Here is a 14150-nt window from a genome sequence, read left to right on the forward strand (position 1 = left end):
GTTAAAGGAAGGATCAGTAAAGACTGTCAGAACAAGGATCAATGCATCATGAATCAGTTTCTACCCCCATTTCACAAGTGTAAGTACGTGCGATTAAAATTATTGCCTCATTTACTCTAGCTTGCAAATTATGTATTTAGTTGTGTTTTGTTACTTGTAACCGCGTGTGCTGTATCAGGTTAACTCTTTATATTCTCATATCGCGTGTAAAGCCACGTTGAAAACGCGACGCGTGCCGCTTTGATTACGGATCGTCAGCTGTTTACACACATGCAACGGTCAAGTTTCAAAATATTTCAGCTCAGGTTCAAGGGGGGTGTCTAAATTGCACCCTGCAAGCTGAACTAGCGCTCTAGGCGTGTGTGTCGTGTCCTCGGGTAGGAGTAATGTGTGTGTGTGTCTCCTCGTGTGTGTAACGCACGGGTATTTGCGGATATAACTGAGCGCCGCGCCCTCTCAATTCAGCCGCTCCTCTATGGATGCGCCGGTCCTGTGTGTGTATGGTGTGTGTGTGTGTGTGTGCGTGTGTGTGTGTGTGTCTCCTCGTGTGTGTAACGCACGGGTATTCGCGGATATAACTGAGCGCCGCGCAGCGCCCTCTCTATTCAGCTGCTCCTCTATGGACGCGCCGGCCCTGTGTGTGTGTGTGTGTGTGTGTGTGTGTGTGTGTGTGTGTGTCTCCTCGTGTGTGTAACGCACGGGTATTCGCGGATATAACTGAGCGCCGCGCCCTCTCTATTCAGCCGCTCCTCTATGTACGCGCAGGCCCTGTGTGTGTGTGTGTGTGTGTGTGTGTGTGTGTGTGTGTGTGTGTGTGTGTGTGTGTGTGTGTGTGTGAAAAGAGCTTGGAGACTGTGACAAGCTAGATCTCCTTGCCAGTTCTTGGACTTTTTGCTCAATAAAATAGTTAGTCGTCAGTATTTTCTAGTCCATCGTCTTTATTTACATTCACCCACTGGCAGCCAAAATCCACTATGAAGCGTGTATGCACTGTGACTACTTTTATATTGTAGATTAGCAGCTGGGCATTTCACTCTGTCTTGCGCTGAAGCCTTGTCCGTGTCGACCAATCGCAGCAGGCTGTCATCGGTCCAATCAGCGCAGATTAGCTTCGCGCTGAGGAGGGGTTTGGGAACAAATGAATCGCTGAACGATTCATATGGGATAATTAGGTAAAAATAAATGCAGATTATAAGACCATCAAAGTGTTTTTTGACCTTGCATGCATATTAGACTGTTGTTGGAGACCCTTACAATCTAAATATGACCCTATTTCATGTATAATATGGGCTCTTTAAATTAAAACTGACAGTCTGCTGTTAAAGCACATATTGTTCGTATAGAACCAGAAATGTTAGAATTGTGTCGATGTCCAAATATTTATGGACTTGACTGTATACACACAAATATAAACAGTCTGGTTCCATTTGAGACTTTTAAAAGTAATAAATATATACTATACATACAAATACATAATATATTACTCTTCTACTCACCTTTCTGTTTATCAGAAAAAGAATTGTGGTACCATGTTGACAGTTTTTTCTAAATCAAGCTGCATGTTTTCAAATTTTACAAGAAATATTATTATTTTCTTAGTCATTTATGGGACAAAATTTTGTTATTTTCTCATTTTATAAAAAAGTTTAGCTCAACAATCAAGTTGAAAATATTACTCTGAACAAAATATTTTTTTACATAAACATGTTCATAAACATTGCTGACAAAAATTGCTGTGGCATATGTATAGAAAATGATAGTGTATTTTTATTGGTTTATCTGTATATTTGATAGTTTTAGTTATATAATGTCTGACTAGTTTCAGTGTACTTGCTTAGCTGCACAGTTCTTATTGTTATTATTGTCTTATTGTCAAGGTTGCTGTTTGAGGAAAGCACTGCTGTAATATCCTCTGTGGGAATAAGATGTTCTCACTTTGTTTATTAATTATAAAGCAATTATTGTAAAGTTCCCCTTCGGATGGGGAACTCCAATGCTATGTGGAAACTTCCACTATGGGGATTTCGTCAGAAACCAATCATCTGAAAGAGTATAAAAACGGGCCAATTAAAAGGCAATGAGTTGGCAGCGTCAGCGTGCACAGCTGGCGTCAATGACAATCAGTCATGCTATAAAGACGCAGGCAGTGCCATGCTCGACATCCTTTCGCTTTCAGAGCCTTTCACGAAGCTTCTGAGAGAGTCTTTGAGGGTATCTCCAACCTGTGTCTACAGAGAGAGATCGAGAAGCAGCTTCTCCCGGTCCAGAGCGCGTATACGCAGTGGCAAATGGTCGAGCTGGGTATTTTTCCCTTGCCTGGCGTCCTTTGGGTCCGGTCCTCCAAGAGCGGTTTGTATATAGGAAAAAAGCTTTCCTAAAAGATGCGGTGGTTTCCTATCCCCGGATGATGGACTCGAGCACAGCGTTACATGTCTGGGGGTCCATCATGTTAATGCGGTGCTCGCGGGCAGTGCATGCCATCACTGATGTCATGTCTGTTGCGCAGTTAAGATCGCGGCTCGCTCTTGCAAAAGAGCCACCCACCCCAGTTGTCCCCCGCACTGCGGTTGGCACTCGGGCAGATCTGAGGGTTTCAGTGGGAGTAAATCCGCCGCCCCCGGGCCGCGGACCTCTCGCTCCTCCACGCACTCCATCCAAGCTTCAGGTGAAGAGAAGCGCTCCGCCCTTGGATGGTCGCTCTCTCACCTGATGACACCGGGGGTCAGATGTCCATCGCTGCATCGGAGGATGGGCTGTCATTGTCTGATGAGGATGCGAGCCCGCTCGCTCCCTCCCTCCCTCCGGGGTGGAGAGCGCGGAGTTGGCATCTAAAAATCAGACGTGATGGCCGTGCTTTCTCGGGCTGCTTCGGCCGTGGGTCTGGTGATGGTTTATCCCCCAGCCCCGCGGCCGGACCGACTAGATGGGTGTGATGTGGAGGATATAAGGAGGCAAGACCTTCAAAGCCTCCCGTCCCCTTCTTCCCGGAAGTGCACAGTAAACTCACGCAGTCCTGAGGGCACTTTTTTCTGGCCGATCTGCGTGCGCTTCCATCCTCACCATCCTTGGAGGTTGGGCTGTCAAGGTCTGACGAGGATTCGAACCCGCTCACTCCCTCCGGCGTCGAATCCAGAAGCAGACTTTGCGGCTGTGCTTCCCCAGGCTGCTTCGGCCGTGGCTCTGGAGATGGTTTATCCCCCAGCCCCGCGGCCGAACCGATTAGAGGGGTGTGATGTGGAGGATGAAGGCGAGACCTTCTAAGCCTCCCCATCCCCTTCTTCCTGGATGGGCACAGTAGGCTCACGCAGTGTGCTGCATGCGCCTTCCCCCTCACCATGCACGCTATGGCCACCTACCAGCGCTACCAAGCGCAGGCGCTGGCCCGGCTGCGCGAGGATGGTTCTGACCCAGGACTGAGCATGAGCTCCGCACCGCAACCGACTATGCTCTTACAAAAAAAAAAAAAAAAAAAAAGACGGCTGTGTGTGCCCTGGGAAGGACGATGATCACATCCGTAATCCAGGAATGCCACCTCAGGCTAAACCTGGTGATGTGCGTGACGTTGACAAAAATCGCTTTCTTAACTCACCCATATCCCAGGCTGGCCTGTTCGGCGACACTGGCGGTGAATTTGCCCAGGAATTTACGCCGGTGATAGAGCAGTCGGAGGCGATGGGCGAGGTCTCTATCGGCGGGATTGTTTGATCGCTCCCCCCCCGCCGAGCCATCCACATCCACTGCTTTTTCGCCGAGGACGCCCACCTGCAGCTTTGCTTTGCCGCCCCCGCCTGCGCCTCCGGCCATGCGGCTGCGCCGAGCATCGCGCAAGCAACCAGCGCCCCCCGCCCAGGGCACCGCTAAGTTCGGTAAAATGGACCGCGAAGCGTCCCTGAGGTGGGCCATCTGGGGAGGAGGGAATTTGCTCTTTCCCCGCTGGAGGGCGGGGCACGTTATTTAAAGGCGTAAAAAAAAATTTAAAAAACGCCATCAAATCCTCAGTGAAAGAGCACTTTTCCCCTCCTCCGGATGTGACAGCCCGAACACTGCCAGTCTGGGACGCTATGGCTCATCCATACGACCAGACTCGGCTATGCGATTCAGTTCGCGAAACGGCCTCCCAGGTTCACAGGCGACCAGGGTCAGTCCTGCGTCCGCCCCTGTCTTGCGAGAGGAGATTGCTGTCCTCCTGGCGAAGGATGCAATGGAGCCGGCCCTCCAGCCGAGATGGAGCGCGGGTTTTACAGCCCGTACTTCATCGTGCCCGAAAAAGAGCGGTGGGCTATGGACCAATCCTATATCTGCACATTTTTGAACCGCTGTCTTCACAGGCTGCGCTTCGGAATGCTTACGCAGATGCGCATCACGCGATGCGTTCGTCCTCAGGATTGGTTTGCAGCAATAGATCTGAAGGACTCGTATTTTCATATCTCCACACTTCCACGCCACCGGCAGTTTCTGTGGTTTGCGTTTGAAGGTCGAACGTGGCAATACAAGGTCCTCCCCTTCGGGTTCTTTCTGTCTCCGTGAGTTTTCACCAAGCTCGCGGAGGGTGCCCTCGCGCCCCTTCGGCTCGCCGGCATCCGCACGCTCAATTATTTCGATGACTGGCTGATTTTTAGCCCACTCTCGGGAGCAATTGATTATGCACAGAGACAAGGTACTCCGGCACCTCCGCCCGTTGGGGTTTAAGGTCAACCGAGAAAAGAGCAAGCTCGCCCCCGTGCAGAGCATCTCCTTTCTCGGGTTGGAGCTGGACTCGATCACTATGGAGGTAATGCTGAACTGTCTGAGAGAGTTCGACAGGAAAAAAAAAGTGGTCCCCCTGAAATTATTTCAGAGGCTCCTGGGGCATATGGCATCCGCAGCCGCGGCCACGCCGCTCGGATTGCTCCATATGAGACCACTACAGCATTGGCTTCATGATCGGGTCCCCAGACGCGCATGGCACGTGGGCACACACCGAGTGACTGTCGCTGCGCTGTGTCACCGCACCCTCACCCCCTGGAAAGGACCCCTCCTTCCTACGGGCCAGTGTGCCCCTAGGTCAGGCGTCCAGGCAGGCTGTCATTTCGGCAGTTGCCTCCAGTATGGGGTGGGGGGGCCGTGTGTAGCGGGCATGCTGCTAGTGACCTGTGGAGGGGAACCCAGCTGTATTGGCATATCAACTGCCTAGAGCTGTTGGCAGTGTTTCTCGCTCTGCGCCACTTTTTACCGGTGCTGAGGGCGCAACACGTGCTGGTCAGGATGGACAGCACGGCCGCGGTAGCGTATTCCATCCGGATGGGGGGTATACGCTCCCGCTGCATGTCTCAGCTCGCTCGCCGTCTGCTCCTCTGGAGTCATACGCGGCTGAAGTCGCTGCTTGCTATTCACACCCCGGATGGGCTCAACCGTGTGGCCAACGGGCTCTCACGGCAGCTCCTTCCCCGGGAGAATGGCGACTCCACCCCGAGTCATGCGTAAGTATGCACTCCCCCCAGTGAGCCTACTCGCGCAGTTTCTGTGCAAGGTCAGGGAGGACGAGGGGCAGGTCTTGCTAGTTGCGCCCCTGGCCCAACCGGACCTGGATATCAGAACTCTCCCTCCTCGCGACGCCCCCCCCTGGCAAGTCCCTTTGAGAGAGGACCTACTCTCTCAGGGACAGGGCACCATCTGGCACCCTCGCTTTGTTCTGTGGAACCTCCACGTGGGGTCCATAAGACGCGACGAGGAAGACTTAGGTAACCTACCGTTGGCGGTGGTTAATACCATCACTCAGGCTAGTGCACCCTCTACCAGGCATGCCTATGCCCTGGAGTGGAGTCTATTCACTGAGTGGTGCGCTTCTCGCCGAGAAGACCCCCGATCTTGTCAGATCAGTGTTGTGCTTTCTTTCCTTCAGGACAGGTGGAGCGAAGGCTGTCACGCTCCACACTGAGGGTTTATGTGGCCACCATCTCCGCTCATCATGATGCGTGGATGGAGGCACCGTGGGGAGGCATAACCTCATCATCCAGTTCCTCAGAGGTGCGAGGCGGATGTTTCCACCCCGCCCCCCTCTCATACCCTCTTGAGATCTCGCGGTAGTGCTACGAGCCTACGTGGGGATCCCTTCGAACCACTCGACTCAGTATCCTTGAGATTTCTGTCCTTGAAGACAGCTCTGCTGGTCACATTGGCATCGGTTAAGAGGGTTGGGTACCTGGAGGCATTTTCGGTCAGTGACTCGTGCCTAGAATTCGGGCCGGCCTACTATCATGTTGTCCTGAGACCCCCCCCGGCTATGTGCCCAAGGTTCCTACCACGCCGTTTAAGGATCAGGTAGTGAGCCTGCAAGCGCTGCCCGCGGAGGAGGCAGACCCAGCCCTTTCATTGTTGTGTCCTGTTCGCGCTTTGCGAATATATGTGGACCACACTCAGAGCCTTAGATCCTCTGACCAGCTCTTTGTCCATTACAGTGGTCGGCAGATGGGAAGTGCCGTATCTAAACGAAGGGTTGGCCCACTGGATAGTGGATGCCATCTCCCTCGCCTTTGGGCCAGGGTGAGCCATGTCCCCCGGGGGTGAGAGCGCACTCCACTAAGGAGCATAGCATCCTCTTGGGCGTTAGCACGCGGCGCCTCTCTGACAGACATTTGTAGAGCTACGGGTTGGGTGACACCCAATACATTTGCAAGGTTACAATCTGCGAGTGGAGCCGGTTTCCTCAAGGGTATTAGGTAACCCTTGGTGACTGAGGAAACGATTCGGTTGAGGTGTCGAAACAAGCTTGCTGCGCCACTCTCCCTAACCCGGAGATACGTGCGCTTTTTCAGCTTTGTCAGTGAACGTATGGGATCGCCAGCGGGGATCACACATAACAGGCACCTATACCCAGAACGCGGGCTGACCAGCGGGCATGCCGACAACGTAACGGGCCAACACCTGACTCCTCCGCTGGTCAGCCCGCGTTCTGGGTATAGGTGCCTGTTATGTGTGATCCCCGCTGGCGATCCCATACGTTCACTCAGCCACGGTATAGTCTCCCCTTCTAGGGCAGGCTCGTGTCTTCCCTCCCCGCTAACCATCCTTATGCAAGGACTCCCCATCTCTGGGCTAGTCCATAGGTTGTCACCAGGTCTCCCCTCTGGGTAACAGGTGAGCTCCGCAGTGTCCTCCCTATCGGGACTGAACGCTTTCCCAACGTACTGTCGTATCAAAACCTATTTTACTGGGTTATTGCGACTCCCCGAAAAATATAACTGTTTCTGAACAGATAAGTGAGGGCCAGGGGACACGTTGGAAGACTGTGTCTCGGGGCGTTGTAGGTGCGCTCGCTCTACTGCGTGGCACACCCTTCGCCAGGGACGCAGTAAGGTTCTTTCGTTGTGGCGTTTTCCATAGATTTCCCTATAGTGGAAGTTTCCACATAGCATTGGAGTTCCCCATCCGAAGGGGAACGCTACGGTTACTAAAGTAACCCTTCGTTCCCCGAAGGGGGGAACGGAAATGCTATGTTCCTTCGCCACAACGATTGTCCCTTAGCTGTTGAGCGTGAAAGTCTCTTCAGCTAGAAAAGGATGTCGAGCATGGCACTGCCTGCGTCTTTATAGCATGACTGATTGTCATTGACGCCCGCTGTGCACGCTGACGCTGCCAACTCATTGGCATTTCATTGGCCCGTTTTTATACTCTTTCAGATGATTGGTTTCTGACGAAATCCCCATAGTGGAAGTTTCCACATAGCATTTCCGTTCCCCCCCTCGGGGAACGAAGGGTTACTTTAGTAACCGTAGCGTTTCTGCCCTCAGTGACATTCACATTGCCACTACAGTATGTCATCATTAATGAGTGGAATGATGTATATTGGGTGTGTGCTTGTTTACTGTATGTCAGAGTTATGTTCTAGCGTGATGTACAGATGAATAGGCACATTCATCAAACTGAAATTATTGTTGTTAACATCATAGTTTCACAGCCTCTGAGTACATGTGTTAGAGCAATTAAAATTATGTAAGGGTTTTTAAAGGAATGACCATGCTCAGTGTCACCATGTCTGTTTTTCTCTCTCTACAGGAAAACAATTGAGGTGAAGATTATAGATGATGAAGAGTATGAAAAGAATAAGACCTTCAGCATTGAGTTAGGCGAGCCAGTGCTACTTGAGATTGGACAGAAGCATGGTAAATTGTTAATTATTTTTTTAGTAACTCCATACACACAAAATCAAGTGCATAGCCCTGTGTGAAAATGCATTTGCAGCTATTGTTAAAACATAACTTAACTCTGGTTTATCACACCTGAGTTCAATTTCTCTTGTCACAGCGAGGCCTGATTACTGCCACACCTGTTCGCAATCAAGAAATCGCTTAAATAAGATCTGCCTGACAATGTGAAGTAGACCAAAGGATCCTCAAAAGTTAAAAGATGCAAGCGATCCACAGGGAGAGCCATTATATACAAATGGCAAAAACATGGAACAGTGGAGAACTTTCGCAGGAGTGACCGGCCAACCAAAATTACCACAAGAGCACAGGGACGACTCATTCAAAAGGTCACATAAGACCCCACAACTACATATAAAGAACTGCAGGACTAATTTGACTCTGTTAAAGCGAGTGTTCATGACTTCACCATAAGATTTCCAAGAAAGAAAAAAAAAAGAAAAAAAAAACACTGCTAGGGAAAAATAATAAAAAATGTGTTTACATGTAGGGTGTAAAAATAACGCTGCAATTCAGAAAAATAACATCATACGAGCAGCAAAATATGGTGGTGGTAGTGTGAAGGTCTGGGGCTGTTTTGCTGTTCATGATAAATGTAACCATGAATTTAGCTGTGTACCAAAATATGAAGGAGAATGTCCAGCCATCTGTGAGTGAGCTGCAGCTAAAGCAAACTTGAATTCTGCAGCAGAACAATGATCCAAAGCACAGCAGCAAGTCCCCTTCTGAATGGCTGAAGAAAAACAAAATGAAGACATTGGAGTAGCCTAGTCAAAGTACTGACCTGAATCCAGTTGAGATGCTGCAGCATGAACTCAAAAAGGCCGAATTAAAACAATTCTGCAAAGATGAGTGGCCCATTATTCCTCCACAGCTCTATAACAGACTTAATGCAAGTTATCAAAAAAGCTTGTTTGTGGTTGTTGCTGTTAAGGGTGGCTCAACAGGTTATAAGATTTAGAGCGAAACTGCTTTTTCACACAGGACTATGCAGTTTTGTATTTTGTTTTCCCTTAATAATAATTCATTTCAAAACTGCATGACATGTTTACTGTGTTATCTTTGACTAATATTATTATTTTTTGATGATCTGAAACTTTGAAGTGTGACAAACATGCCAAAAAAAAAAAAGTAATAAGTAGGCAAACACCTTTTCACACCACTGTGTGTATTAGAAAAAATATTATTGTTTAATATCTAATGATTATTAATAATCATTAAAATTATTGATAATTATTTTCTTGTTTATAATTAAATAATTATAAAAAATTTAATTAGGTCCTCAAATATATGGTTGCTCTTTTTTTTCTCCTTTTGTTGGCTTATTTTTACCACTGGATGAAATAACAAAGCTAACTACTTTTTATCTCACTATTCTGACTATTATTACTATTATTATTTTGTAATTTTAGTCTGTGATGGTAATATCCCATGGCAAAATCACCAAAAACAACAAAAAAAAAATCCTCTTTAAAAAATAATCAACTTATCAAATGTCAAATTGGTGTGTGGACAATATTTGTGTTTGTAATTTTATTTACCATCCAATAATTGCAAAATGTCACATATTTACTAATAAGAATATAAAGTGTTTACTAATTAGTTGAAAATAATAATTGAAATAAATCACATTTTTGAAAAGGCTGTTCTGTTTCTGTTTTGTTTACACAAGCAGCCGTGTTTATGTGTCTCTTTATGCTGCATATGCTCAGAAAATAAATAACTTATTATCATTTTAGTTTGAAGCCGCAAATACCTTTGTGGAGGTCATTTAGATGAAAAAACTATATTGAAAAACAAGTGGATGAATCAAGCATTTAAGTTCAACAGTCATTAATTAGTGCTCCTTTAAGCATAAACACATTTTAATGGAATAAAATAATTTCTTTCTCTTAGCATGCATCATTTCATATCCCAAGGCTTATAGGAAAAAGTAGTTTCTCCATGGAAATAAGTGTACAGTAAAGCATTACACACTAATATCTTCAGGCAGTAAGGTTTATTACCTCAGGAAATACTTGGCAGTCTCTGTATCTTCTCGTGTTAGCTATCCATTCTCTACTTTATTAAAACTGATTTCATTGATGACTCTTCTGTCTTCAAACAGCTTACCTTACAATTCAATTAACACAATGACACTTGTATGATTTAGGAAATATGCTGCTTGTCAGTTTCAAAAATTGAGAAGTGTCTTTCATTATTCATTGTTATATTATTCGTGTGTGCTCTTTTTGTTTTTCTTTTTAATATCTGCATTCTAATAGCCAAACAAAAGTGATTTATAATCATGTTTGTACTGTAGGAGACTCTAATGAGAATAAGCCAGAAATCGGGGCAGAGGAAGAGGAAGTAGCAAAGATGGGATGTCCCAGTTTGGGAGAACATATCCGATTAGAGGTGGTAATTGAAGAGTCCTATGAGTTTAAGGTATACTGCTTTCATCAACCTTATATGATGCACCAATACAACATGAGAAATTTATAATTTGTTCAAAACTGCATTGTGATTATTTCGTAATATTTAGGCTGCATCAGCACATGTGGCTAATATTCAGTATTATTGTGTGTCTAACAGTATAAAAATAATTACAATTCTGTACATGTACTAATACACAGTAAATGCTTTTTTTCCAACAACAAAAATAGCTTAAGCAATGCCATAGCATCAAACTGTGCAGCATGTTGACTGTAAGCTGGTCTAGAACAGTTCTTAATATGTGGCTCTCTCTTTCTCTGTATCTCTCTCTCTCTCTCTCTATGTGTGTAGAATACAGTGGATAAGCTCATTAAGAAGACTAACCTAGCTCTGGTAGTTGGCAGCAGTAGCTGGAGAGAGCAGTTTGTCAGTGCTGTTACTGTCAGTGCAGGTATGCTTTTTCCTGTTTGTTCTTTTCATGTGATCACATGAGCATCATTTGTTGCACATTTACAATTATCAGTGTACTCAAATTTGCTTTACAATTTTTGTTTTGTTTTTTACATTTTTCCATACAGCATGTTTATGGTTTTGTCATATGCTACTGTATACACCAGTAATGTTTAGCCTAATGAATATTTTCTGTTTCTTCATTGGTGTTTACAGTGTACCTGTTCCCTCTCTCAGTAGATTACTCCACTGTAGAAAATTGTATAGAACTGTAGATGTAATCCTATAAAAGAGCAAAGAGCTTTCGATTTAGAACAACAGTGTTTACATGACATATCTAAGCATTAACTATTATGAAAGACGTGTTTGCCATTTGATGCAAATGCTTCATTCTGACATGTGTTTATGGCATTTTGAATGAAGTGTTAGATGTGTGGAGATGTGTGGCATTTTGTGTTTGCAGTTTTGGGAATTGTGTGTAGAGTTTTGAATAAATGTGACAATGTTTTGAAAACATGTGTAAGCAGCTGGGAAAAAAAACTGTCATTGAGAACAGTGCTTAATTTTGAACACAGGTAAAACTGTTTTGAGGCAAAAGTTTCATTTTGCAAGAGGAGTCGGTGGTTTTGTAAATAGAGCTTGAAGATGAGGTTTTGTGTTTAATGGTTTAAGAAAATAGAACAAAGTTTCAGAAGTTGTGTTTTAGCAATTGAGAAAAACTGTAAATGTACATTGATATAAGTGATCAGTTCATTATTCATGAAAAGATGTTTAATTGGCAACTACACCAATGACAGCTTTTTTTAGTGTAAAGATGTTCTTTTACATACTTAGGTAGAATGGCAAGGTAGGAAATTCTCTAACATGTTCCTCATCATTTTTGTAATTTGTTCTGTCAGGTGACGATGATGAGGAGGAGAGTGGTGAAGAACGCCTTCCATCCTGCTTTGATTATATCATGCACTTCCTGACAGTCTTCTGGAAGGTTCTCTTTGCCTTTGTTCCACCCACAGAGTACTGGAATGGATGGGCTTGCTTCATTGTTTCCATCTTTCTGATCGGTGCGTTGACAGCAGTCACTGGTGATCTCGCTTCTCACTTTGGGTGCACTGTTGGCCTGAAGGATTCAGTCACCGCTGTGGTCTTTGTTGCCTTGGGGACATCTGTCCCAGGTTAGTATCCAAAAGAAATGGTTCCAGATTCAACTGCTTATATCTGTGTTTTAAATAATGCAAAGAAATGGGCATACAGGCTATTTCCAATTTCTTTTCTCTCTTTAAGTGTTTTATCCCTGATGGCATAACAAAATCACATTTTACAATAAGGTTGTATTAGTTAACGTTCACATTAACAAACAATACGTTTATTGATCTTTGTTAATGTTAGTTAATGGACATAATGTTGTTCATGGTTAGTTCATATTACCTCAATGGCATTAAAGGTGCAGAAGGTGATTGTCTTTAGAAACATGTTTTGTTGTGCTGGATGAAAATCTCTCCAAAATCCAATAGTAATGACTAAAGTAAATAATCTAAATGTATTGTTATGTATTTTTTATAATCTGGGTGAGGCATAAAACAAAAAATGTGCTTCCAATTAAAATTTGTTGGGCGGACAAATCCCATAATTCTGATAAGTAGCTCAAACTGTCTGTCAACAAATGCAGATTTGTACATATGCTCAGCCATTCAATCTGACCTGCCATTTACGTGCCGCGTTCACGTGAACATGAGAAAGAGAGAGAGTGACCAGTTAAAACAAATGCTGAATCAAAAATTTAAAATTCTGATTCAATATTTGAGTTGGTTTTGCATGTTCGAGGAAGGATGACACCATGGCTAAAGTATTTCTGTTAGACATGTAATGTTCTCTTTTAAAAATGTTCTCTTTTAGCGGAGCTGATGTAGATTGTGTTGTTTTACAAATGGGCTACATGCACAGTGTTGTTCAGCTACTGAAATTTTTTAGTGAAAGATTTATGTGACTATTTTCATTTACAGAATCGATTATGTAGATTTATATTTAGTTCAACAACAAAACATCAGTAAATATCGTTATTCCGCCTAGCCTGCTTTACTTAGCTGAAGTCGCTTTTATATTTACATTCGTTAATTTTTGAAAAAAGACAACCTGTGGCGCGCTCCTTATATTGTTTACCATGCTACTCTGAATATTCGATCTGAAATACCATTTAAGTATGGCTTAGTAATAAGTGTAATTCCTGCATGCTGCCGGACAAGCATTAAGCATACAGTAGTTGCTTTATGACAAAGCGCATTAGAGAGTGAGACCAGCGATCCTTGCATGCATGAAATAATGCACATTATACGTTTTGCTTGCTAACTACACAACTGAAAACCTGCTAGAGTAGATATTAATACAGTTTTTCGTTCAGTATTGTAGTATTATGAGGGATTATAAAGTTTTCTAACTGGCGAATGACATGATCTAGTGGGTCTCTGTCATCTTTAATGTGCACATTCATGATTTTAGGAGGCATGGCTTTGAGAGTGTGTTTTCAAAGATATGCTAACAGATAGCATTTTGGCAGATCATCCTACTGCACCATTAATTAATGTTATCAAGCATGGATTTGGATTTTAATAATGCAACAGTAAATATTGATGTATTAATAATGGACTGTGCTATTGTTCATTAGTAGTTCATGTTAGCAAATACATCAACCAACACTAAGGCAGCCTTATTGTAAAGTGTGACCTTAATCATTGTAATAACAATATTATTTAAAATATAGTAGTACTATGCTTAAAATGAAACTGAAAATATACAGAAAGGAAAATTTATAAATTATTATTAAATTAATAAATGTGATGAATTAACAATATATGGTAATGTTATGAATACTGTGTAAATAATACTAAAATAACACAGCTTCACTGAGTCGGTATTACCTGGCAGTTCTTCTTCATCATCATGAAGCAGGTGAATGAATGTGGCAGTTGCATATGTTGTGGCTGGTTATTAGAGCAGAAGTGCATTCATGTGTGGTTTATTTCATCTTTAGGCCACATGTTTGCATTTCTTTCTTTCTTTATTTTTGTTTTAACTTGTTTTTTCACTCACCTGAACTCTTATCATTTT

The 14150-nt window shown here is 44.2% G+C and overlaps 1 protein-coding gene across 3 annotated transcripts in view; it reads left to right on the forward strand.

Moving 5' to 3' along the window:
- Window positions 1-14150, forward strand: part of slc8a4b (solute carrier family 8 member 4b) — a 130221-nt gene that overhangs the window by 112707 nt on the left and 3364 nt on the right. For all 3 annotated transcript variants that reach the window (XM_056462247.1, XM_056462248.1, XM_056462249.1), the window contains 4 exons: window positions 8035-8141; window positions 10486-10610; window positions 10950-11049; window positions 11948-12220. In XM_056462247.1, coding sequence (XP_056318222.1) covers window positions 8035-8141; window positions 10486-10610; window positions 10950-11049; window positions 11948-12220 — 605 coding nt within the window. The remainder of the gene's footprint in view (window positions 1-8034; window positions 8142-10485; window positions 10611-10949; window positions 11050-11947; window positions 12221-14150) is intronic.

Source organism: Danio aesculapii, chromosome 7 (assembly GCF_903798145.1).
Source record: "Danio aesculapii chromosome 7, fDanAes4.1, whole genome shotgun sequence".
Classification (NCBI taxonomy): Eukaryota; Metazoa; Chordata; class Actinopteri; order Cypriniformes; family Danionidae; genus Danio; species Danio aesculapii.